At 53.3% G+C, this 26049-nt stretch overlaps 1 protein-coding gene across 3 annotated transcripts in view; it reads left to right on the top strand.

The window, feature by feature from the left end:
- The first annotated feature begins 4919 nt into the window (after window positions 1–4919).
- The window catches only part of FRMD5 (FERM domain containing 5), a 112730-nt gene continuing 91600 nt past the window's right edge, over window positions 4920–26049 (top strand). For all 3 annotated transcript variants that reach the window (XM_075159648.1, XM_075159647.1, XM_075159649.1), the window contains exon 1: window positions 4920–5021. In XM_075159648.1, coding sequence (XP_075015749.1) covers window positions 4920–5021 — 102 coding nt within the window. The remainder of the gene's footprint in view (window positions 5022–26049) is intronic.

Below are 26049 nucleotides of genomic sequence, written 5' to 3'. Positions count from 1 at the left end.
TAGAACTCATTGACCTAATTTTGCTGGAGGAGGTAACAGTTGCTGGTCCAAATGTTTCCCATGGCCATTAGTGCTCAGCTGAGGATGAAGGATGCACCAACACTAGCTAAAGGGCTTCCACACTCCACAAAGATTAACTGATGGCGGAACACTACCTCGTCTGCATCCCCTGGAAAAATCTCCTGTCTGTAGCCAGCATGCAATTCTAAAATACTGGCCTAAAGCCAGTGATGGGTCCCTCGTCGGTTACCATAGTGTTTATAATTATTCATTATTGTAGAGAAATACTGTATGAAGAATATACAAGCATTTATTCCAGATTCAGACCAGCTAAATGTAAGGGAACTCAGACACGCAGTGGGCTGGTTGCAATAGCTAGGTGAGCCTCTTTCGAGAAGAGATCAGGTCTTGTTTTCCAAAACTTTTCATCAACAAAAAGTAATTAAGGGATAACAGAGAATTTGGTCTTCAGTTTCTCTCTCTTCTCAGTGTATAGAAAACTGAGAGCAAGTGTGAACTGGTGAATCGATGCCTGCTTCACGCTGCAGATAGCCTGGGAGAGCAGACCAGGGACTGGGAATTCAGCTGATTTGGAAGTATAATGATAACGCTGACAGTATTGTTGACCATTTAAATTACGGGCAAACCCCGTGAGCTGGGCCACATTTTGACATCTCATCTGGATGGTGCTGGGCTCGTGTTGGAGCTCAGATGATAAGAACCGTTGTTTTTCTATAATTTCAGATTCAGGTACGTGTTGAAAAGCAAAGCAAAGCTGACAGCCTTGTTTCCCAGCTCCGCATGAAGAAAATGCGCAAAGTATCTAAACAGAACAGGCTGCAGTTAAACAAGAAATGCCATTTAAGGCAGAGGTCCGTATTTTGGTCATCTTGTGCACAAGAAGTAGTTATCACTTACAAACATTAGCATAATTTAAAGATGAACAGTTATCCTTTAACGCTGTGCCAAGTCAGAGTGTGGCTGCTGGTTAAACAGAGGTCTCCAGCCGAACCCCCGGAGCCAGGCACTCGGGCAACCTCCAGCAGGCAGGTCTCTGCTGCCAGCCTTGCCTTTGGAAACACCCAGGTTTTGTTCTCCACGCCTCGTGTACAACTGCGTCTGCTCCCAAAGCTACAGCTAGTTGTGGATGAGAAATTGTAATGGGTGATAAATATATGGATTATGGATGATGTATAGATAATGCATGACATTTTCTATTGAAATACCTGAGACAGGTAAAGACCAATGCATTACTTTTGAATTTAGGGCAGTTATTGCATCTTTGTTTCTGTTGATGCTAACTATTCAGACAGCTGAGTACTTTCCAAACATCACCTGAACACACCAGGCTGGATTGGCGTTAACTTCGTCAATGCACCATGTATTATTGCACCAAATAAATGCAAAGTAATACACATAATTGGCTGTTCATACTTTGAAGTGTATCGGAGGTACTTAGGCCTGACCATGCCTGTTAAACAGGCATGTTCGACCCAGAGCCCGAGACGGCCTAGCAAACCTGGGAGCCGCAGCAGGGCTGAGGAGCCGGGCGTGATGGGACGGGGCTGCTGCTGAGACCGGCCGTGGTCCTCAGCGTGAAACTGCCAGAGCTCGGTTTCTGCCCCGCAGCGTCCTGACTGCACCTCAGCACGTTTCTCACGCGCGGCTCTGCAGACACTTTTCCTGCTGCGTGCTGGATGCTTTGCAATGTTTTTACTGCAAGTGCGATCCTCAGGATGGGGGTTCACGCTGCCCTTGGGGGGGAGCGTTCTGCTCCTCTCTGAGCAGCAGAGACAACCTGTTCTGTCCTCCCAGGGTTTTAAGACGCAATCTCTTAGTGAAATTTAACCTACTGGAAAACAAATGCATCTAAGAATTCACTTTAAATATACATTTGGAAAGCTGCATTTTGGGTTTTTAGCTCAAAGCTGCAAGTAACGGAGAATCAAAATATGGAGAATTTGTAGGGTTTACTGTATTAATTATTAAAAAGAAAAAAAAAAGACATTACTCATCAAAACTGCATTCTTGTCAATCAAAGCTGGGGAACAGAGAGTATTTTTATAAAGGCATCTCCCAGCCTTTGATACACTCGGTGGAAACCTTTTCAGGTAGTTTGAGAGAGAAGTGTAGAGCTGCCCTCAGATGTCTGGCTCCAGCGACGTTCCCTGTTCCGAGGATGAGTCTGAGGCAGCGGAGGGGGATGAACTCAGTCAAGGGGCTCCTGCATTGCCTCAGAGAGGGTCTTTATAAAGAAATGCGGTTTCTCTGTCGAAAACTGGAACCTCAGCAAAACTGTTCATTTGGTTGAGGAACAAAGTTAATAGCCGAGCCGTGGCATGGGTGAGAGGCTCTCTGACAAAGCCGTGGCTGCTGTGGCATGAATGCTCTCTTCATTAAGCCGCTCAGCTGGCTCAGAAGCTTCTGTTCTTGATGAAAGCAGCACCTGCTAATGCTGAGGATCCCATTCTTCATTAACAGTTCAGCTGGTTCAGAAGGGGAGCTCTGAGGCAGATGAACAATTTATGCAGAGTGGGATACATGACAAAGTAGCAGCTACTTTAGTGAATACAAGCATCTTTGTAAAAGTGCCCAGATGGTTCAGAAGCAAGTCCCATTCTTTGTGAAAATCGCCGTTGTTGTTCTGGGCTCTGCATCACGCCTCCTAACAACGCATGGGCACAACCCATCTTCCTGGGGAGCTGCAGAATTCAGTCTCCCGCACGGGCCAAGTCTCTGGGTTTGCCATCATTTTTTCCAGCAGAATAATGTCGTCTTCAAGACGTTGCCCACTGTCCGTGTCTCACTGCTGCAGCACCACTGCCTGCAACATCTCTTGCCCACTCTGTCATTGACATTAATTGGACATTTAGATTAATTGCCTATTGGATACTAAGATAACTGAGCCTGGTGCTCCTCTGTGGTCCCTCCACGAGCACAGCCATCGCAGGGGTGCGCCCAGCCTGGCAGGCAGACCCAATGCCGCCAGCCTGGCTGGGGATGGGGAGGCAGGCTGGGACAGACTCATCTCTCGTTGCTCGTCATGGGGACAACCCCTGAACTGTGTGGCCCCAAAGAAAAGTGCCAGGGTCGCAGCCCCACATGCCAGAGTGTGGGCTTCCCACAGCGAGGACAGTGTGTCAGGGACATGCGAGCCTGGAGAGCCACTGGCGCCTTGGAGCAGTTCTCCTTTCTAGCAGAGCTTGGAAGAGCTCGGCTGGGCGGCGCGGCGCAGGAGGGGATGCTGCCCTGCAGCTGGGAGAGGTCTGGAAGGGCTGGTGGGAAGGGAGCTTGCGCTGCCTGGGGAAAGGTGAGGAATGTGGTTTTGTAAACCATCTTTCCAGCTGGGAAAGCAGGGAATGAGCAAAGTTGGAGCAGAGATACTATGGGGAGCAGTTAGACAGCAGCACAGTTGGAGTCTAAGGCTGGAGCTCATGAAGGGTGAATGGGAGCTGCACTGCAGCCTGTGAATGCAGCTGGTGGGGATGAACACGAGTCTCCAGGCAAAGGTGAGCTGAGTCAGGAAGGTGCAGCGGGGACAGGGCCCTTGGTACAGTGGGATAGACCAGAGGCAGCTTAACATGGACCCTCACAGTGGCCTGTTTGGTTCAGGCATTTGTCAGTATGTGCGGAACCGGGGTGGTGGTGGGAGCAATGCTGAACCCCTCGGTGGGGGCCTTCCTCTGTGCAGGGATGGCCGTGGACAGAGTGACACCCAGATGGGGAATGGCCAGGGCTGGAGGCAGAGATCTGCAGTGCTGCTGGCCGGGCTTGCATCCCTGGTCACTGCTGACACTGCCACCAGGTATTTCACTTCTCCAGAGTAGCACCAACTGCAGCACCAACTGCATCTGAGCAAGCACTGATCACTTTTAGAGTCCATTTTGTCTAATAACCAGAGATTTAAAAGTTTCCTTCCATAGCGAATGAACATGAAGAGACAAGCTCATGCCCTGGGGACTGCCTCAGCATTTGGGCTGGCATACCGCTCTGCTCAAAGGGCCGTGATAGCTGACCCCTCGATTGGAATACCAACTTATTAACCCGAATCTGCCTCTGGTGAGAGAGCCAGGCGCAGGCTGGTGCTTCGGCAGTGACTTGCAGGCCTGAGTCGTGCGTAATCACCTGCCATCCCCGGGACGCAGCCGCATCTTTCACGGGACGGGAATGGCAGCTCCCCACCTCTCTGCTCAGGTGGTCCGGGGCGAGGATACACCCGGCCACCCGCGTCCGAGCCTGCTCGACATCACTTGCGACACGCAAGGCTCACCGCAGCAGCAGCAGCGCTCTCAGCGCCGGCTGCCCCCACAAACCGGGGGCTGCCCCCACTTCCCTGCCCCGCTGCCCCCTCAGGCGCGGGGGAGCCCCTCTGCGGGCGTCGGGCTGCGGGCAGCGGGGCCAGCGCCCGCGGGCAGAAGTTGCGGGCAGGAGGTCCGGACACCTGCAGCGGATGTCCTGCCGTGTCCCTGGGGACCCCCGCACCCCGCCGCCCGCTGCAGCGCCGCGCATGCACCCCCCCGCCCCCGCCGCCCCTCCGCGCCCGCGGAGCCCCCTCCCGCGCGGGGCTGCCCAGCGGAGGCGGCGGATCCGCGCCGCCCCTGCCGCATTGGTTTGCGGCGGAGCCCGTCACCGCCGCGGCGCCGAGATTGGCCCCCGCAGCCGGCGCCGGTCGCCCCCCCGGGCCTGCCTCCACCCCGCCCGCCGTGCGCCGTGCGCCGCGGCCCGGGCACGGGCACTGCGCTCCGCTCCGCGCCGCTCCGCTCGGCCCCGCAGCGGGGGGAGGGCCGGGCCGGGCCGAGCCGGGCGGGGGGCGCGCCCGCCGCACCGCACCGCGCCGCACCGCACCGCACCGCGGGGATGTGAGCGGAGGCTCCGCCGGCAGCGCCCGCCGCTCCGCGCCCGCTCCGCGCCCCGGGAAGATGCTGAGCAGGTGGATGAGTGGCAGCAGCAGGAACCTGGACCGCGAGTACAACTGCACCGTGCGGCTGCTGGACGACAGCGAATACACCTGCACCATCCAGGTCAGCGGCCCGCGGGGCGGGGGGCGGCGGCGGCGGCGGGACAGCCCCGCGCCGGGGTCGCGCTGCCGCCCGGAGCCGGCAGACAAAAGGAGCGGAGCGGCGGGGGGGGCCCGGTCCTGCCCCGCCGCCGCGAACAAAGGCGAACCCCCCCGCTCCCGCCGCACGCGGCCCCCCGCCCCCGGCTCTCGGGGGGGGACCCCCGAGAGCGTCGCTGCGGGAGACGGGCCGCGGCTGCCGGCGGTGCGGAGCCCCGGGGCAGAGCCCCCCGCCTGCGAGCCCCCCCTCCGCCGCGGAGGTGTGCGGGGATGGCGCGGAGAGCCGCCCGCCGTCAGCCGGCGCGGGGGTGCCCGCAGCCCTCGGAGCGCAGCCGGAGCCGGAGCGGGGCAGGGGCAGCCCGGCACGGCCGCTCCGGAGGCGGGGGGAGCCTCGGCCGTGCCCCGCGGAGCCAGGCGGTGCTCGCCCTCCTCTGCCGGCTGCGGGGGCTTCGCGCATCGCGGGGAGGACTTCGGTGCGAAGTAAAGTACCGGGGATGCTGCTGGGCAGGGAGGCACAGGGGCTGGTGCTGGGCGGCCTCCGCCGCCTCCCGGGGTGCTCGGTCTGCCTCCCTCATTAGCGCCCAGCTCTGCCCTAATGAGGGGTTTGGTTTTGTAAGAATCCAGAGCGGCGGGGACAGGGTGCGCATCTGTGCCTGTGTAGCCGGGCGGGGCGGGACCGGGACCGGGACCGGGACCGGGACCGGGACCGGGACCGGGACCGGGACCGGGACCAGGACGCGGCCCCGGCCCCGGGGCCGTCGCCCCCCCGCCCGGTTGCTGCCTCGCTGCCTGGGGCTGCGCAGGGCCATCGCTCAGAGACCGTGGGATGTCGTATTCCTAAAAACTAGCAAAACACGCTCACCGTCTCCGCTGCAACTAGTCAGGTAACGGGACCTTGTGACGGGAGGGCTGAGCGGAGCATCCCTGGCTCCGGCTGCTCTTACTCTTCATTCCTACAATTGTCATCATCTCTGCAAGGGAGCTCGCCGGTGGCTGCCGGCGCGCTGAAGACCCGTACGCTATAGCACTCGCAACTGTTCCTGCTGGTATCAGCTGGCTTCAGACCAGTCCGTAGGCAATGGAAAATTCAGGGCAGAGTTTTGAGTAAAGGTGACTCAACGTGTAAATAGCAACAGCTCCCACCTTCCAGCTTTCGCTGGGTCTCCCCAGTTCTCCCTGTCCTGCAACTCCGAGTAGGAGGGAGCATCTTTTCATTTACAGGCAGAAGCATGCTTTAAATGATAACGCGAAAGAATGGTTACCGAGGAATGCTGCAGGCTATGGGAGGCACTGTCATTTTTGCTTAAATAGTCTAAAATAGATAAATACGGTGTTTTGTGCAAATAACGGCTGGAGAATGCTAATGCCGCTCGTTTCTCCCTCACCTCCCCCACCTGGATTGTAAAGTGTGACCCAGTAAACAGCTATAATGGCAACCTAGTGTATTTTGCATAAGCAAAACTAATTTGTCTCTCAGAGGTTGTTTTTAATACAAATTAAATGGAAAACTGTAGTTTGGGAGAGAAAGTGTAGCAATGCAGTTTAGAAAAATCTGGATTTTCTGTCCTTAAGATAATTTAACAAGGTGTCATCATTTTGCATCTCTGTCTTTTTTTTTTTTAAGAGAAAATACTATTTGATCACATATTTCAGTGGCTTATTTTATGTTTAGCATAGTAAATAGTGAATCCTGGTATTTAGCATGCATGACCTAAGGTATAAAGAATTAGCTCGTATTACCCTCACAATCAAGGTTACCCCAGTTAAATACTTGTTTTCTGTTGCTTTCATGCTGCCTTATAAGCCAAGTATTTATAGTCTGTGCAGAATTAAAGCGTACATAGTAGGAATGTATAATGTCTCGCAAGTGAGAAAAACCATCACCGTACAGGCTGCGAGCAGTGAATGAGTTTTGAAGGTCATTCCCTCACGAGCGCAGATATTTCTTGTCTTGCTGAGATCCATAGTGTTTCCTCACCCAGGCTGTTTCTACGCCTGTTGTTTCTAATTTATGTATTTCTATTTTTACTTAAATATGGAGAAACTGTCCAAAGCGTAAGTCATCGTTTTCATACGCAGTGCTGTTAATCATGGCGCACATCTGGGGAGTGGAGCTGCTCGCTGGAAGTTTGTAACGTGTATTTTTGCTGCTGTACCCATGTGTTTGTGCTGCTGATCCTGGCAGTGTGTGGGGATGTGGACGGGCTTTATACCCTCCCTGACGCATGGCCCGTCTGACATGTCATCTGGCTTCTCCGTTGCTGGGGAAGAGAAAGAAGCACTCGGAGGCAGAGCTGATTTTAAGAGGTATTATTTTCGTTTGAGATAATGGCACTGGTTAAACCTGTCAACAAAATTAACCTCTGCCTGTGCTTGATAAAGGCATGTGAGTAGGGTTTTGCTGCTGCTAGATAATACCTGAATATTCTGTTTCTAAATAAAGCCTTTTTTATTTGATTAGCCGAAGTTTACTTTGGTAATATTCCTATGTTGAACAAACAGTTCATTGTCGGAGCTTGGATGAATCCTTCCTCTCTTTTGCCCTAATTTTCACTCCTGAACAGCCCATCCGAGCAGGCGGAGGAGCCTGGGGAGCTCGTCCCCGGGTCCCCCTGCCCCCCGGCCCGGGCGGGCTCAGGGTCAGTGTGGGGGACAGAGCTGCTGCAGGCAGATGGAGCTGTGCAGTGGGACGGGGCAGCTGGGTTTAATCTCCATAAGCAGTTTTGTGGTTGGGATTTTTTTTGTATGTTCCAGTAGTTTGCTGTTTTGGGGAGGACATCGTCCCAGCACCTGTCTCCGCTGGGGGACGGTCTGTGTCTGCCGGCGAGCAGGGCTGTGGGTCTCGGCCACTTGCCAGGACTCAGGGGCTCCCAGAGCTGCCTGAACATGAAGATGTTGGGCTTTCTTGACTCAGAAAAGCTGATACTTTAATAATATTACATGCCACGGAGGCACCTTTTAAAGCAATAAAGGCGGTAGTTTGCAGTGCGGGGGCCATCAGATGTGAGGAGGCAGCAATGCCCATTGATGCTCTGTCCCTTGGCGTTGTGCTGACTGCTGGCCATGGGTGCTGGGGACCCCGCTCCCACGGGTGTCACTGCCCCGAGACGCGTCCCCGGGGAGCGACTTGGCTGGCAGAGAGGGGCGGCCATTCCCAAAGGCTTTTTGTTCATCTCCATGGCAAGGGTCTGGTCTAGCAGTATATTTAATTTATATTTACCACCTTGTGCTCCGTGTCTCCAAACAAACGCGACGCCGTTTGCCAGCGAGGCAGCCTTGCAGCCGTTGTTAGAATAAAGCAAGCTTTGAACAAACGAAGCAATGCTCTTGCGCTGCGGTTTTGCTGTGACTGAGCTGCTTGTCTGAGGAAATGTTTTAAATTCTTCACTGTGGTGTCAGTGGTGGTATAAAAGGCTTGAAATAATTAATGATTTGCCATTGCTCGATGCATCAAGCATTTTCCTGAAAAGACAGTGCCGTTTTGTTTCAAACCTCAGTGCTACAAGAACGTGGAGAAGTGAGAAAATAAATATAAAAATGCGGTTTCTTAGATTCAGAATGTAAGAACTTTCTTGCGTAAGATTGGAAATAAATGAAAACGAGCTCTTGACTATGCTCTTGGACAAACCCCACGTTTTCCACATGAAGCACAAAGTTCATTAGGAGACCTGACAGGATCATTAATAACAGGCAGTCAGCACAAAGGGGAACCTTGGGTTTTTGCAGCGCTGGCTACTGTGAAGGTTATTTGTTCATTATCTTTTTATCTTCTGAGAGTTTCAATTGCTTTTGCCAGGAAATAGGTTAGCAGACTGCTGCTTACGCAGTGGGGTCTCTTGTCTGAAGTCCTGAGCAGGGGTGATGTGTTCTGCACTGGAGGTTGCTCCCTGCTGCCGAGAGCGCCAGAAACCACGAGCCTTCGTGCCGAGAAGTTTATGTCCGCTCCCAGAGCCTTCCCTTCTCTCCCGCAGCCTGAACCCGGGCTGCAGTAACAGGGACGGATGCCAAACCTGTTGTCAGAAGCACAGAGTAAGACGGGAGTAAGAAGGTTGCGGGTCTGCGCGGTGGGTCGGGTTCTCTGAGCATCGCCTGGTCTCACGGCCCGGCACTGGCAAGGCTCCGGCAAAGCCACCGCAGCACTGCCGGCACGTTGTGGTAGCGAGGAGAAGTCCATCAGCAAAGCCTCTGGGCTGCAGCGGGCGCAGGATCGCACCCCTCCCAGCCTGCGGGTCCCGGGGATGGTGAAAGCCACACCGGCAGGTTTCTTTGGCTGGTTTGCTGTTGACTCATTCAAAGCAATGTTTTTATTTATAGCATTGAAAATGTATTTGCAACAGAAACCTAGTGTTCTTGCTCAGCTGTGTCTCAGTAGAGCTGCACGCTGTCAGGGCAGCATCCTTCGTTCCCTGCTCCAACATTTACTACGTACGGTTTGTGGGCTCGGAAGAAAACTGCCTGAAATGCACAGTAAGTTTGAAGGTAAAGTAACAGCCAAAGCTGAGAGCTTCTTGGGTTTCATCACCTTTTTCCTTTTAAATTTATTTCCAAGTGTATCATTTTAAATACAAAGGATACAAAAGGCAGCTGAGGAAAACATCCACTAAATGTCCATTGAAAAACTGGTGACATATTTACTCTCATTTTAATGGGAGGCAGAAACACAAGTCGTTATGGAGACCCACTGAAAATTTTTCTAGTGCTGCTATCTCTTCACCAGCAGACATGTCTATTTTCTGTTAACTTTTCATACCTGTTTTACAATATTGCCTGCTGTGAAACTGCTGTCTATCCCCCTCTTAGGAGCCAGTTTCCTGAAAGAACTACTTTGCTTATCACTTTCCCATATAAAATGTTGAAGACAAATACAGACATATACGTACACACATACACACACACACACACACAGAGTAATACCATTGTAAAAAGATACGTAAAATAGCATCATGAAAGAAGAAATTTTCTGCTTCTGTCACCTAAAAATTAGGTAATGCACAGTAGGAGGCTTTTTTTAAGGTGTCTGGAGAATACTAGAAGTGCCTTGAGCAGCCCACTTATTTTTAATTTTTGACTCACTCTTCAGGAGCTCAAAGGGATCGTGTATGCAGAATGACATCTGTGGCCACATTCCAGCAAAGCCGAGACTTGCACGATGCTTCGGTTTGCCCCGTACAAGACTAGAGGCACTGAAAGTGTCTGTGATCCCTCTCTGTTGGTACACCCGGCAGGTCTGTTTTCCAGCTGAAACCTTGCAGGTTGGCTTCTCCTGGAGGCCGTGTATGAAGATGGGCAAAGACTGTGCAGCGAGCCAGACCCTCACTGAGCTGCCGCTGAGGGTAGCGGGCAAGGTCCTGATGGAGATGCCATCAGCCTGTGGAAGCTCCTCCGCAGCTCGCGGACGGGGGGTGTCCTCTCCGGGGTGTGTAGCATCATGCGTGAAGGTGGGTTCCTAAGGATGGGTAGGGGCACTGGGAATGGCCTCTGCCTGCACAGCGTTGGGTGAATTTGGGTGTCGATGGAAAGTGGAGTCCTCCTTGGTTTGGGGGGTAGCTACTCAATAGCCGGTAGGCACTTAGTCCTGCATGTTTGAGGACGGTGTGTGCTTATCTTTGTCTCGTGCTATGTGAGGGGGGAGTTTGCCAGTGGGAAAAACCAAACCCTGTGGTACCCTCCACACTTCAGCCTTCTGCGGGACTTGTAGGAATGTCATGCACCCCGTGGTGAGCACAGTTTGTGCAGGACTGATGGGAATCCTGACCCGACATGCAGAGCAGGGCGTGCGTGTGCTCCCACTGAAATGGGAGCAGTCCCTCTGCCTTCTGTAGGCGGCTGTGTCTCCGGTGAGGGGGTTTGTAGAGCAAACCCTCCGAAATCGCCGTGCTCCTGGTTTCCAAACAGCAGAGGAAGTGTGGCACTACTGTCCCTTGTTGGAAATGACAGCGCATCACTGGAGAAGGCTGGGGAACAAGCAGGGATTTGCCATGCGAGGAGTGGTGCTGTATTTTATTTGCTATCGGTTTTGTCAAGAATAAACAATACCTCGTTAGCGCAGGGGTCAGACGTTGGTGCTGTTGCAGAGAGAACTGAACAGTGCTTCTGTCATCAGCCACTTGTTTGTGGTCAAAAAAGCCAATTATTGTTTGGTTACAGAAAGCTTTGGAGTTGCTTCTGCAAATAAGAAGGTTTCAGGTCAAATTCTTTTCTTGGAAATTTTTCCAGAGTAAATTATCACAGCAGTATGAGAGCAATTTCATATTGATGATCTGGAGTTGCCTGCGAGGCTGATGAATCCACAGTGAGTGTCTGCAGAGACTGTGGCTCTTGCACGGCAAGAAGGAGGTGGGGAGCAGGTTCTGGCGGGTGCAGCGACGCTGCAGTCAACGTGTGCGTACACGTGGGCCTGAGTTAGTCCTGCCAGGGGACGGTTTGAAAGGATGGGGCTAAATCCGCTCTTGTGGCAGGATTTGTAGTTATTTATTTTTGATTGTTCCTATGAGCCTCTTAGAAGCTTCAGAACTCAGGAAAACATATCCTAATTTGTTTCTTAATTGGCCACTCCTTGGATTCCCGCTTTGGATTCCCAACGGAGTTATAGCTGCTGTGGCTCTTGGTGACTTTCTAAAATCTACTCAAATTTATGTGGCACCTTCTTCATCCCAGGAGGCGTTTTTGCTTGTGCTCCCTCACCACGTCAGCAGAGCTCTGCCAGCTGCTGCCAGAGCCCAGGAGAAAGGCAAACGCACTGTCTTTGGTCACGACAGAAAGGAATTAATACTTTGAACGTTTTTTGGAGCTTTCACCTAAGCATGGCAACATCTTAACCAACCCTAATTTTGCACAAGGTGCTGTTAGCTGGTGCAGTCTGGTTTTATTACGTTCCTTAACCAGCTACAGACCTACCCCGGGCTACCGAGCAAACTGCTGTGGAGGCCAGGCTGAAGCGAGGGTTGCTTTGCTCTGAGCACCACGACAAAGAGGGAGATGTGGAAGAAATGGGGTGAGTTTTCAGAAAGGTCTGAAGAAGTGAGAAGACTCTGTGCGCACAAGTAAGGGTGTCAGAATTAGGGTTTATATGGTCATCTGCATTTATACAGAAACCTGGGGATATCTTCTGAGCATGGAACAGAAGCCAGGTTTTTCTCTAGGAGGTGATGATCTGCCACACCAGCTCTGAAGTCCATGGGCCGATGTGACGGTGTTCCTGCAGGCTGGGCGATGCCCCGAGCCGAACCTCCTGCAGTCGCAGCCCTGCCTTCACAAGGTCCGCGGGGCACGTGCATGGGGCGAGAGCAGCCTTTCGGAGGACGGAGCAACGTGGACCAAGGTGCGAGCAACTCTCTGCACAAGCCCTGCGGCTGCCAGGGTGTTTTTGCACGATGAGGAAGAGGAGCGCGAAGGGCAGTGTCCGGGGCGCTGCGGGGCGAGGGCATGCGAGCTGGCCTCACGTGGGAACGCGTTCGCTGGGACTCACGGGCATGAAAGCTTCTTGTTGTTACGCTGCAACGCATGGGTTGAAATGGCCGAGTGAAGATCCCCGGCTTTGCGTGTCACCGCCGGTTCGCTGAGCCGTGCTCTGTCGGTGTAAAATACTGGCACTTCTAGAAAACAAAAATGTGGGTAGTAGACAGTTTTATTGATGTTTAAAATATTTTGCTTGTAAAAAAAAAATAATTAAAATTGAAATGAAATCTCATTAAATATGTCACCCCAGAGGCGTATTTGCCTGTGCGATTTGTGTTCAGGGGTGCTGGAGAGGGGTGGGGGCAGACGGGTGGTGGGTCGGGCAGCGGCAGGACTGGGGCAGGAGATGCGCTGGCTCTTCTGCACAAATCCCAAAGATCAGCTCCTTCGTCTGCAGAAAAGGAGGCGTTCGGAAGCACCTCTCTTCCCAGATTTCTGTGCCTGTCTGTGCCGGCAGCGGCTGGGGCAGCGGTCACCCAGGCTGGTTGGGAGATGGTTCTTCTCCTCCGTCGTCTCCACGGGGCATTGTCGTTCAGGGGGTTGTGCGTGCATGAAATCACTGCCCATAAACCATGCCTGGGCCGGCAGACACGTGCTTACCTGATCACCTTAAATGACAACACATTTTTAAGCTTCACACTCAAATTCTATGTGTCTCTGCCACTGCCACCACCCGCCTCCTATTCAAACAAGCCTGTCTTTTTTTTTGTGTATTGTGGGACATTGACACAAGGAGTTCTTGCCATTGAAGGTAGCTATTACATATCCATTACGGTGTTTTCATTTCTAGACAGAAGCCTAACTGCTGCCTTTTGCATTCAGTAGCATTTGGAAACGAGAGGAGGAGCGGTGAGGTCTGAAGTCGCTGCAGCCTTGTCCCCCAGGTACGCGGTCGGTGGGTGGATACGTGACAGTCGCGTGCGATCTTTCTGTACCACTGCTCTGTGGCACAGATTTAGCGATGATCTGATTTTCCAGGAATTTATGGGGTGAGATGTAACAGGATATGGTTGTTTCTAAAGTGACCTGTGGGATTTGGGGCTGGCCAGGCAGTTTTCCTGCGCACGGCGCAGAGGTTGTCGTGTCTGTTGTATAATTATGGCCAGGACTGAACTGAGTATCTGCAGAAAATGCCTGGTCCTTAGAATCTGATTTTTTTTCTGAAAAGGGCCAGTGCAAAGGGAAGTTGTGTGAACTGTGCTTCAGGCTGCCAGTGGAGAACAGCTCTTTTTTCTAAGCAAAAATAAGATTTTTTCGGTGGACCAAACCGCCGTGGTCCTGGGGAGCAGCTGGGCACTTTGTTCCTCCTGCATCACCATTTTAAAGATGCAGACCGCACTTTGCCCTTAATTGCACTTTGGCAATTACCATCCGTGTAGATTACCTTCACTGGTAACCATTGCCTTCATTTGCAAAAGTGACTCGGCTGCTGAAATTTCCTGAGGAATATAGTTTATTCTACGAACACACAAAATGCGAGATGCCATCGTGCTTCCTCTGGCCTGCTATCCGTAGGGGACAGCAGGGTAAAATACAGTGACTCTACTCAGTAACGTCAGCAGCTGTCTCTCCAGGTACACATCGGGAGCTCTGCTGCTGAGCAAGATGGTGCCATTTTTACATAATCTGTTTGTAGCGCGGGGCCGTATTTTAAGCCACAGGATCTTCTAGCTGCTCCGAGGATCAACTTTGTCCTTCCATTAGTGGATGATCCCCAGTTCTCCTTATGGAAACCGCAGGGTCTGTCCTCCCAAATTGGTTAGTCTGTGGTCCTGACCAGGAGAGTTGATGTAAATGGAAACTGCTCCTCTGCAGACAAGGGAATAGACTGAAAAACCTCTCTGGGTCTGTAGGATGTACTTAACATTGTGAAAATGCAAAGGTGAGGAAATCCCTCATGAAGAGGCACGAGCGTTGCAGGGCTCAGAGCCGTGGGCCAGCTGCACCCTAATAATTTTAACATAATAATTTTAACATATTTTCTTTAAATTCTGAGCTGGGAGCCTCCCTCTGCTCCCGGCTGGGTCGCCGTCTCGCCGGAGCTGGGCGTTATGCTGAGACCCATTTTCTTTCCCTGGAAGAGCCAGTTTTTTGCATTGAGCATCTCACTGGAAAGTCAAGGTTGGCGCGTATTTTAATCCTTCATATCTGGCAGTATAGAATGTAAGCACTGGACTCCTGAGGATGGAGAACAATCTTAGGCTGGTTCGGGATGCTGCGGGAAGGAGTGAATAAAGTGGGTCCGTATTCGCCAGGTACCGGTGTCTCACCAAGTAGACGAGGCATTTTTGTAAATGATAATTAACAAAAGCTTTGTGGCGTCGTGCTTTGTGAGGCCAGAGAGACCTCAGCTAGTTAATGTTGGACGTCAAAATTTGATCAATGCTGCAGCTGGAAATAGAATATTTTGGCTGCATAATGTCTGTTACCAAAGACTTCAATTATAGTGGCGTATCTGTCATATCGATGAGGCTTTTCTATTTTTCAGGGGTTTACAGCAGGCTGTTTCAGATCATATTGGCTTTTAGCTTGGCACATAAGCTGGGATCCCAAAGGAAATATCCATCTACCTGCCAGTAGGAAATTTTTCTTTAATAAAAAAATTACAAAAATTGATGAAGCCGTTCTGGAGCCAGAAAGAGACTGTAGGAATATATAGATTAGGTAGTTTATAGCGATTGTAACTATATGTTATCTATATACTGAACTCGTGGAACGGACAGTATATTGGGACTGAAGAAAAAAGCTGGAATCCAATATAGTTATGTTTGAAAAATAGATAATAGACATGCTGAGGAGGTACTTTTCATGAATCGATTTAATTCTCATTAGCATTGCACTATATAGCATGCTGACTAATATTTCTGGCTTGCAAACAACAACGGCTTTCCAAAGGAAATGTGTAATGAGAACAGAATGTCTTTGGGATCCGAAATCCAGGAGCCCCTGGGGCCATTGGAAGTGGAGAAGAGGACTGCGAGGGCAATAGAAAACGCAGGAGCAGAGGAGGGGGCTGGGGATGGAGACGATGGTGAGACAGGATCGGGGCAATAGGGGTGCGTTAGATGTTGGGAGCGTCCCCCGCCGCGCCAGGCCATCCTCCTCCATCCGAACAGGGACCCCCATGACCCCGCGCCATCGGCACTGCTGTCTGAACCAAGCCTCGGCTCCTGCCCTTGCAGTGCTACTGTCAGACCTCCCTCTGGAGGGAGCTCTCTTGGACCGTGCTCCTGCCTAAATCTGGGTGTTCCTGGGCTGATCCTCAACATTAACGTTCTCTTGCTGATCCAGAATGGACTTTTCTGTCTTCTGGTCCAGGTCCGTGTTACTAGTGTCCTTCCTTTCTTCCACTTGCATTTATCACCTATGTATTTACAGTTTTGCATCATTCTCGTTTGCATGTTGATACAGAAACCCAAAACCTGCAGGGAATGATTCCCCAGCCTGTCACCGCTTCTTGGAAGCAGCTCCTTAAGCCCACCAACGGGGCTTTAACCGGTTGTGACTTCTGCTTTCCGATGACAGATTTCTTCATCTGGGGTGTCCTGGTTCCAGCTGGGACAGGGTTAACTTTCTTCCCAGTAGCCTGGGGGGTGTGCTGTGTTTTGGGTTCGGTGTGAAAGGAGCGTTGATGGCCCATTGATGCTTTGGCTGTTGCTGGGTGATGCTTGCACCGGGAGGGGGGAGCACAGCCGGGGTGGTGGACCCAGCTGGCCAACGGGGTATTCCATACCATGTGACGTCATGCTCAGTATAAAAACCAGGTGTGTGGGGGGGCTCGCCCCCCGTTCGTGACACGCGGTCGGCAGTCGGTGAGCGGTTCTGTTGTGCATTGCCTGCTTTGTGTATTCTGTTATTGTTGTTGTTCTCACTGTTATTATTACTGTTCTACTTAGTTTTATTTCAATTATTAAACTGTTTTTATCTCAACCCGGGAGCTTTCCTACTTGTGCCCTCCCAATTCTCTCCCCCATCCCACCGGGGGGGGGGTGATCGAGCGGCTGCGTGGCGTTTATTTTTGCTGGCTGGGGTTAAACCACGACATGGGGTTTTGGAGTAAAGCAGAGGGTCCTGGGGGCAGCTGCCGTTTGCAGGGGTTAGCGGTGGCTGGCACCCGCGTTCTGCGTTGCCTGGCTTCCCCGGGCGTGAGTGGGAGCTTGCAGGTCTCCTTAGCAGTGCTTTGGTATTGGTTGGGTACCGCGGCCCCCAGCTTAACATCTGGGTTTTATTCTAGACATAAATAAGGTGCTAATACAAAATTAATCCCAACGTAGGGTCCCTTAAATAACGAAGACAGTGATTTCTCTCTGCCCTTATGGGATGCTTCCCACTGTCAGCGTTAACACATTGGCCCCTTGGCAAAGTCCCCCAGAATTAAATAAAAACACAACTAACAGGGCTTGGAGGAAAGAAATAAGGTTGAGGCTTTCCTTAGTAACCCCCAGTACCAGCGAGCGGAGAGTGCTCCTATTTCTATAGGGCTTTTTAATTAACGTGGCATTTTGTAATGAGGATGTCATTGAGTGCAATGGGGAACAATGTCTGAGGCATTTTTGGTTTTAAACTTCTGCGGGCAGTGTGTAACCCTTTGGAAAAGCTCTGCTGGGCTTTTCCAAAGAGACGTGTTTTTTGGACACGGTTGATCTCTGTGTCTGTGAGCTGATGCTGATGAGCCGTGTCACGTCTTGCCAGTGCCCTGGGGCTGCTGGGGGGGAACGTGCTGGGGGAGCGGCAGCGCAGCCCCTGCGCCCCGGGTTCGGCGGGGTGCCGCTCTGGGTCCTCCACGGGTGCTGCTTTGGGTCCTCCACGGGTGCTGCGCTTGGTCCTCCATGGGTCCTGCCCGATCGCAGCCTCCCTCAGCTGCAAAACTGGCCTAATAGCTCGTCCTTGTTCCATCAAAGTTTCTCTGAGGACACGTTGGTGAGAGGCTGGGTGCGAGGAGTACGCGAAGAGGGACGTGGCGTTTGCCTGGCATGATGCTCGGGCTCCTGGACTTGCCAGGGCCAGCGCCATGGGCAGTGAGGATGATTTCACTGTACAGGGTTGATGTTGCTTTTGCAGTGAGGATAATTTCACCTTACAGGGTTGATGTTGCTTTGCCACGCAGGGTTGCAAGCGCAGGAAAAGCAGAGCAGCCTGCGGTGGAGCTTTTTGCTTGTCCCAGCGCAGGGCACGTCCCGACCCTTCGTGCCTCATGCCAGGTGAGGAGGCTGAAGCCCTCGCTGTCGTTGCCCACCCGCTGCCCCACGGCCCTTTGCAGGGTGCGGGACCCCGGGAGGGGCAGCTCCAGCAGCCCGGGGTTGAGCAGCGAGCGCTGGTGCTGTGGTCACAGCTCTCCTCCATAACCAACCTGAGACCTGCAAACCCCCAGAAATACGGTTCTCAGACTGAAACATAAATGCAGTTTTTCTGAGGAGAAGGTGATCCATTCTTGGGTACAAAGCAGTAGAAAACCCAGCAGCAGTGAGCAGGTCCCCAGTAAGGGATAACTGCGAAGGGGTCACTGCTGGCGTCGGTGACAGCGCAGGGACGAGCGGAGGGACAGCTCCAGCCTGGGGCAGGGCGCGTCCCCGGGGAGCCTCACCGCGGGAAGGCTTATCACGGCCAAGCTGCAGCTCAATTACGGTTCCTGCATTGCCGGGTGAAGAGGCAGCAGACGCGGGTTTTGCCATGGGAGAGCATTAGTAACGGAGAACGTGAGCAATTAAACCTCGCGCACTCAGGACAGAAATTTCCAAATCCCTCTGGCTCTCTGTTCACCCCCTGGAAGTGATCAGGCAGAAGATGTACTCTCTGAGACTAATCTCCTGTGTTGTTGCTTCCTAACGAGCCTTTGTAGCCCTTCCTGTGGGAAGGCACCGTGCCTCGAGCAGGGACGGGTGCCTGGGGGCAGCTGCCCGCAGCGGCCGGGGGCTCCTGCATCCCGGCACCCACGCCAGGCACAGGCGGCTGGGAGAACCGGTGCTGGGAGCTGGCAGCAGGGATCAGCCCCTGGCGGGGGCTTCGGTGGAAGGCCGGGAGAGCCCGGGTGGGGAGGGCGTGCTGGAAAGCCAGGAGGCTGCTGGGTGGCAGCTGGTGGCCCAGGTCTTCTGCAGCCCTCTTCAGTGTCCTTCGTGAAGTTGTCACTGGCAGGTTAAACGGTTCCCTGAGACTGGGAGAGATTTTGGGTGCCTCACCCTGCCTGGGCTCAGGAGGCAGCCAGCTGCCCTCTGCCAGGCCACCACCTTCCTTCCATGACTTTCTTCTGTTACAGCTAATTGAGCTCTCCTTGACTTAAATTCTGAGTCAAAGTTTGGGTTCCCCAGGTTGGATGGGAGTGTTGTACCCCAGGTCTAGAAAATGGGCTGCTCTTCCCAGTGCTCAAGTGCAGTGTCAGAAAAGCTTCCCCCCATGCAAGGGTGCTGGTGTTTCCCTCACTGAGCCAACACCAGTGCCAGACCTTAACTGGGATGATGGGCTGTTCTTTTAACCAGCCCTGTTAACACAAGATTTCCCGTTCCCTCAATTTGTTTGTCTGCTTATTCCTCACCCCTGCGGAGAAGTGCCATCTTCCTCAGGGCTGGCCCCGGGGGCTGGGGAGGTGTTGGCCGTGGCTCGATGGTCGTGGTGCCTGTAGGATAAATGCGAGGATTAGGAGGTGAGTTGAGCTGGGCTGCAATTTTACACTCTGCAGTTTCCATGAGACGGGAATAAGAGTAAAAAGCAGCCAAGAATGGCTTCCACGTTGGCTTCTGCATGGGACTTGGGAAACTGTAAATCAGCCTGAAAGGAGTGACTGCACGTTGACCCCCGCAGACACTGCCTAATTGTTTTATTTTGCTTTGTTCCACGGATCTCTATGGAGAGAGAGGAAAAGTCAACGTCGCGGTGCCGCTGGCGGGGCCAGGGATTGCCATGGGAACGGAGGAACAGGGCTGATGGTGAGCAGGGGACACCACCATCACCTGGGAGATGCCCTCGTCCCCGCTGCCCCACTGCTGCTTCGGGGACATCGTGCTGGAACTTCATGTCCAGCCCCTGGAAGTGATAATGAGGTAACCCACTGGTGTTAGTCCAGATCCAGCCTTGTCCCAGCCGGTGGGCTGCGGGGACTCCTCCACGGGGCTCCCTGGGTCCGTGCCAGCGTGGCCCTCGGCGTCGGTCAGGTTCTCAGCACCGGCGATGGAGGGAGGAAGTGGCTGAGCCCCTCCATGGACCTCACCCGGATGGATGCCCTGGGGTGCCCATGCCTAGTGCAGGGGATTAGGACCACTGATGGATGGGCTCTCGTCCCTCCTCTTTGTGCCTTACCTATTTCATCCGTAAAACCTGCAGTTTCAGCTGAGTGGGACAATTAGTTCATGGAAACTGAAGCGTGGAGCTGCCGCCTCACGTGGGGAGGGTCCCTGCAGAAGGAGGTTTGGGAGGAGTTAAGGGCTCGGCTCCTGCAGGCTGATAGTTGCGGTGCTGGCTGATGTAGGGAAGCACTGAAGTCAGACACAGACCCTGATGAACCTTGCCTTGTGAGCATCTGGAGAAGGTCACCTGGGTTTAAAGCACCATTTAAGCAAATAAGTTGTGCTAAAATAGCATTTCTTTAGTTAATGCAGTCAGATTAACCACTGCTGCAGATAAACCTCTCCTTGAATTAGTTGTTACTTGAAACTTCACTGTCCTGGCTTAGTTGGGTTTTTAAAACACTGCCAGCAGACCAGCAGAAGCAATTCTGCTTTGAGACTGCAAACCTCCGCGGTGCCGACGGCTGCGCTACCTGTCCCGGTGCTGTGCCAGGGCACGCGGGTCTGCTCTCTGGAAGGCAGAGACTCACCGGTGGACGGGAGTTCAGCGCTAGAGGTAGAAATCACCGTGGGGGCACATCGGGCTGTGTTGGACGTCAGTCCCTTGCAGGACGTGTCTCGGAGAGCAGCGGGGCTGCCTCTGCCAGTGCTGCTCAGGGTGAGCGTCCCAGCACGGCGTCTCGGCGAAGGCCGCCTTCAGAAACGCGGCCGATGAGCAACATCCTTGAGGCAAGCGGGGAAGGATCCAGCTTGTGTTACAGTAACAAATGAAGCAGGCAAAAGTAAACATGGAAGTGAGTAAATAAATAAGCCCCTTTGCACTTACTTTTGGATAACTAAAGACGCAGCTGTGAACTGATAACGCCTCGGTGCTGGGAGGGCTTCGCGGACGCGATGCATGCTTTGCTCTGCACTCTCGCTGAGTTTGCACGTGCTGGCGGTAGGTGCAGAGGCGAAAGGCAGGGGAGCACATCAGATATTGTCTGTGTTCTGCAGTGGGTGATGTTTCTGTCGGGCCTGTGGGACCTATTTTGAATTACGGCCACCCGTCAGTTACTATTAGTCATTTTTATAAATTTTTTCATGCCTGCCTTACTGAAATGGTCTCCTACTCCATACTGCGTGGTGGGGTTCTGCAGGCAGTGCAGGCAGCTGCCAGTGCTGCTTCTTCCTTTTCTTTATGCTTTTATAATGGTATCCACACTTGGATATTTTGTGTGCTACAATAATAATAAATAAAATGCATATTTGAAGGATTCTCTTGAATCTGTTAAATTAGGGAGGGAGAAGGGAAGTTCACGATTGCACTGGTGCATCCAAGGGCTGAAGGGGAGGTGTTTGCGACGTTCCCTTGTTTTGCAGTGGTGCGCATAACGATTGTCTCTTCCTTACCACCTCCCTGCCGGTTCCCCGCCAGCCTTAGCAGGTTCCTCACTGCCAGCCAGGCAAGGTTACCCTTTGCTTGTAGGCAGGCAGCGAGATGCTTTTTTCTGGGTACGTAGATACTAGGGACGCTGCCATAGGTTGAGCGGAGGCAGCTGCGCGCGCAGCATGTAAGGGCTTATGATTTAAAAGGCTGTCTTACGTTTGTTCACAGTTTTCCAAGTGCTGGCTCTGCTGGCTGGTGGCATTCTTGGGGCTGGTGTAGGTGGCTGGTTTTCATACCTCTGGCTACAATCTGTATTTCTTTAGCATCCTACGATGGTTGTAGAAGGTCCGGTTCTCTTTGGCCAGTCTCTCATGCACACAGACCTTAGCAGGACGGGCTGTGACATGACATACCGCATGGCAAAGGTTGTTTTGGCAAAACCAGATGTCCCTCTGATAGTACCTGGGTAAAAGCTGCAGGGCAGGGGTGGAGGGACATCTATTCCTTCGCCTGGCAGCAGGCTGGGACCAAACTCCCCACCTCTGCGGGACCTGAGCAAGGGAGGGCACAGGGACCGATGCTCTGTGCTTGTTGGAGTACGGGATTTGCAAATCCTGCGCCTGTTGGATGCTCCAGTGTGCCCGTTCCAAAGGGATGAGTTTCTCTTTGGTGTTGGCCAGAATCGACCCAAATTGTCCGCGATAACCATAACAGCGTGGCTGCAAATGATAGGATTTTTTAAAATCTGTGACAGCTTCCTGGGCAAACTTGTGCTGGTGCACCCTGTGCTGGGTGCTGGTAGCGCTGGCCTGTCCATGTTGCTGAAGGCGCTGTGCAGTTCCCTTTCCCAGTATTTTCTCCGTGGCGGGGCAAGGGTGGTGCCATTTTGCTGTTGTATCTTCCAGGTGAGCAAGCTGGCATGAAATAACACACAGAGCAAGCACGAAGAGGGTGAGTGCTTATGGCATGCTATCTTTTAGGTGTGTTTGGGAAAATAAAATAATCTGATAAACTACAGAAGCCAGAAGAGACTATTTTGAATGCACTTGATTCTTCTCTAAGTGCTGCAATTACTCTGGCCTTTATTTAGAGTGTCAGTTAGACACGGTGGTAGCACCAGGGTAAAAATATGGCGCTTTTGCCTGGATTGCATCCACTGCCGCGGGAAGGCCTGAGAGGGCCAGTGGAGCTTGGTACAAGGTTAGCAACAGATTCACTCAAGCCCTTAAAATATTTATGGCGTGGTAATCCATACACATTTTAAGCATATTTGACATCATCCTACACTGCTCTTGTATCTGTCATGGCTTATGGAGAGACTCCAGAGAGCATCGCTGTACGGCTGGTAGGAGGTCGCTGCAGGTAGCCATGCATTGCATGTATATTTTTATAGCTGAGATTTAGAAAGGAGTCATAAAGTCTGTTCCTACAGAGCTCTTTATAGTGCCAGGAGGGGCTTTGCCCAGCACTTGCAAAGGTGACTGACTGCTCGTGCAGCAGATGGGATTGGGATGCAGGATACGTGCCGGCACTGCCTGGGCGAGGAGGGTCTTGGCTGCAGGGCTCGTCCCCTCCTCGCGCGCCCAGCCGCCCGCCGGCTCTCCGTCACCCGCGGGGAAGTGAAGCAGCCCGAGGAGAAGATGGCTCAGACGTTTTTTTCAGCGACTCAAAGTCGCCCCATCGTTAGCCGCGTTCCCGAGCGCCTTCCCCTGCCCAGGGGTGCTGGAGGACCTGTCACCTGTCACCGCGGCTGCGAGCGCCGGCGCGGCGGGGCCTCGCGGGCTGTCACGTCGCAGCAGCTGGGTTTGGGGAAGCTGTGCAGCTCTCGGCACAGTTGAGAGGATTTTGGGTTCCTTTGAAGCTATCAAAACCCAACTAAATGGGATGGATCGTCTTCGGCTGGGGGATTTGTCTGCACAGCTGCAAGGCAGCACTCCTTTCTACATCCTCCCCCCCTCCTCCCTCCATCCCTCCATCCTCCCTCGCTGGTTTTCGGTCATGTCCTGCATGGCCGAGAGAGCAGCCGCCGCCTCCTCCTCCCGTGGTGGGGAAACGCTGCCGAGGGCCGGGACGCGCGGTGCTGGTTTGATGGACGGGCTGGGCATCCTGCAGGATTCCCCGGGGGCAGCGCAGGTGCGTGGAGGGGGATGGCACCCACGCCTGCACGTGGTCCGTGAGTGCTGGAAATTGGGCTAAGATTATTGTGCAGATTTAAAAAATCATCAGAACTGGAAATGTTAATGCCTCCTTCCTCTCTGCCATGGCACAGGGGTGCAGTTTTTAATTTTAAAACTGCCTGGATTTTTTTCCTCTTATGGTAAAACAGTTTTTTTTAAAAGGATAGCTCAGAGAAAACCGTCTTACGCCAGATTCCATCAGACATACTCCAGCATCTTCCCTTTTCCTCTGCACTCTATCTCCTTCATCGCTCTCCTCACTTCTGCCCCTTCCATCATGCCTGAAGCTGCTGCCTGCTGAATAGCTTTGGTCTTGGGATTCATCCGCTGAGCTGCGCTGGGCTGGAGGAGACGGGCACAGCTGGACGGCTGCATGGGATGAAACCTCTCCTGTAGCTGCTTCAGCCGGTGGGAGCAGCGACGGGAGGGACGGGGTGACTGGTGCACGTAGCAGAGCTGCAGCTTGGTCCCTATCAAGTCTGCGGCCGCGGGCGCGGTGGCCTCCCCGCCGGGTGCTCGGTGTGGTTCGGAAGCTCCTGCAAGGCTCTGAGGTGGGGCAGAGGACCTGCTGAAGGGCAGGAGGACATGGGCTGGGTGGCAGCGGTGCCCAGGGGTGGCTGGTGGCTGCTGGGGCTGCCGCAGCTGGAATTTGTCTCACATCCTGGGATGATGTACTGGGAGGCCATTTTGTTGTGTCCATAGCATAGGTGTACCTCCATGGAGCATGTTACCTGGTGCCATCTGCCTGCTGAGAACCGAGGCTCGGGAGCAGGAGTGCCACCGTTCTGAGCTGTACCACTGCGGTGAAAGCCCCGGTGCTCTGCAGGGCTGCAGGGACGTGCGTGTGCCATGGGTGCGTGAATAAATAAACCTCTGCTTGGAGCTGCGGGAGGGAAGGTGGTGTGAGACCATTACCTGCTCCCATGGTCTGGGGAGGAGAACGGGGAATTCTTGGCAGGGACTGGGGAGGTTGGCTGCTTCCAGCCAGGGACACCGTTATTTGTGTGTGCATTGGCCCTTTCTTTTACCTTTTTCTCCCTTGGAGGCTGAAATCTCCAAGCGTTTCACCTCCTGGGCTTTTTCTTGACCCAGAAATATTTCTGCCTGCCTGCAGTTGTCCGTGGTGACCACGGGCTGTTGTGCGCCGGGGCTGAGGAGCACAATGAGAGGTTTTTGTGCTCGTGACGGTCTCCATGGGAATGGGGCAGTAGGACTTTTTCTTTTTTGGGAAGACCATCCCCATGGCCCCTTCCTGGGCAGTGGCGAGCCCCGGGCAGCCTCGTCTGCCCCATCGGGGTCTGTGGTGGGTGGTGGGGCGGCCACCATGGCTGCCAGCACGTTCAGCTCATGTGCACGTCCCCAGGCTGGTGCGGGATGGCAGCCTGGCCTTTGTCATCGGGGCGATGCCTGTAACAGGCAATAGGAGCGACAGGATATTCAAAAGGGTCTCCTCAGACACAGGGGGCAGTTCCTGAGCGGCATCTTTGGGATATTTGCCATTTTGAGTGTCCAGTCAAGCACCTTCATTGTCTTGGGCACCAGACTGTGTTCCTGGGGTCATCCTCTGTCCTTGCCTCCTTGGACACGTGGCCGTTTGTCTTTGCATTTTGGTGGCTGCCAGGAAGGCAGGACTGGACCATTTCCCTCCCCAGGTCTTGAGGACACCCACGATCTCTGCATGGATCCCTGCAGGAGACAGGGTTGCTTCAACGGGATAGGTGACTCCAGGGTCCTGTCACTGCAGGGAGGGGACACGTGGCTCCATACCAGCCCTGGAAGGGAGATGTGAGACCCGGCCGGGGTGGCCCTGGGACCACGAAGGCGTTGCTGTAACCTATCCACACATGAAGACTTGGCAGAAGAGCGGGAGGCAGAGCAGTAGATCCCCAGCCCAGGCGCGTCGGCGGGAGCTGGGGCAGGATGCGCGAGGGGATGGAGCTGGGGCAGGATGCGCGAGGGGATGGAGCTGGGGCAGGATGCGCGAGGGGATGGTCGGCAGCAGTGGACCCTGCACCAGCTCTGCTGGTGTGCCCCACCTGCTCTGAAGGGACAGGAACTTGTTTTCTAGCCAAAAAACCCGGTCAGTTTTAACAAGCCTTACTGGTTGAGGGATAATTCTTGTCAATCTGCCACTTTTTACTCTGATGTGCTAAAAATAGTGCATTATTTCCAGGCAGTAATTGCACATCCTGTAGTCGTAATGAGCTCTTAAGGTAATTACCTTTTGGTGGGAAAGAGCTGAATTTAGGGTGTGTTTGCCTGACAAAGAGAGGGTTTTCAAGAAGCCCGACGGATTCTGTGCTCCCATTAAAGGCCAGACGTCCCACAGCAGGGGTGAAGCACCCGGGGGTGGTAGGCAGGGTGGCACCTTGGCCCTTCCCTGGTTTCTCCATGGGTGTTGGGGCAACGGCGGCCTCCATTGCACATCACCCTAGTCTGCGCCGCTTTTAAGGGAAATCCTGGAATAAGCAGTAGCATCGTTGCCGTGCTTGTTGTTGAGAGCACATGAAAGGTGAATGTCATCTGGGGAGATGGCAGGAATCAGCTTCCCGTCTATAAAAGAATGTTTTAATGTATTTAGTTTCTTCAAACCAGTATTTAAAAGCGCTTTTCCCTAGCTAGGGGTTATTTTAACAGGAATTATTGAGAAAGTATGACATGCCACCCACTCAAGCCTTGCCCTAGGAGAGGTTACCCGAAAAGCCACCACTC

The sequence above is a fragment of the Calonectris borealis genome, chromosome 11 (assembly GCF_964195595.1).
Source record: "Calonectris borealis chromosome 11, bCalBor7.hap1.2, whole genome shotgun sequence".
In the NCBI taxonomy this organism is placed as follows: Eukaryota; Metazoa; Chordata; class Aves; order Procellariiformes; family Procellariidae; genus Calonectris; species Calonectris borealis.
The sequence above is the reverse complement of the archived record's forward strand: the minus strand, read 5'-3'. Positions and strand labels throughout refer to the sequence as shown.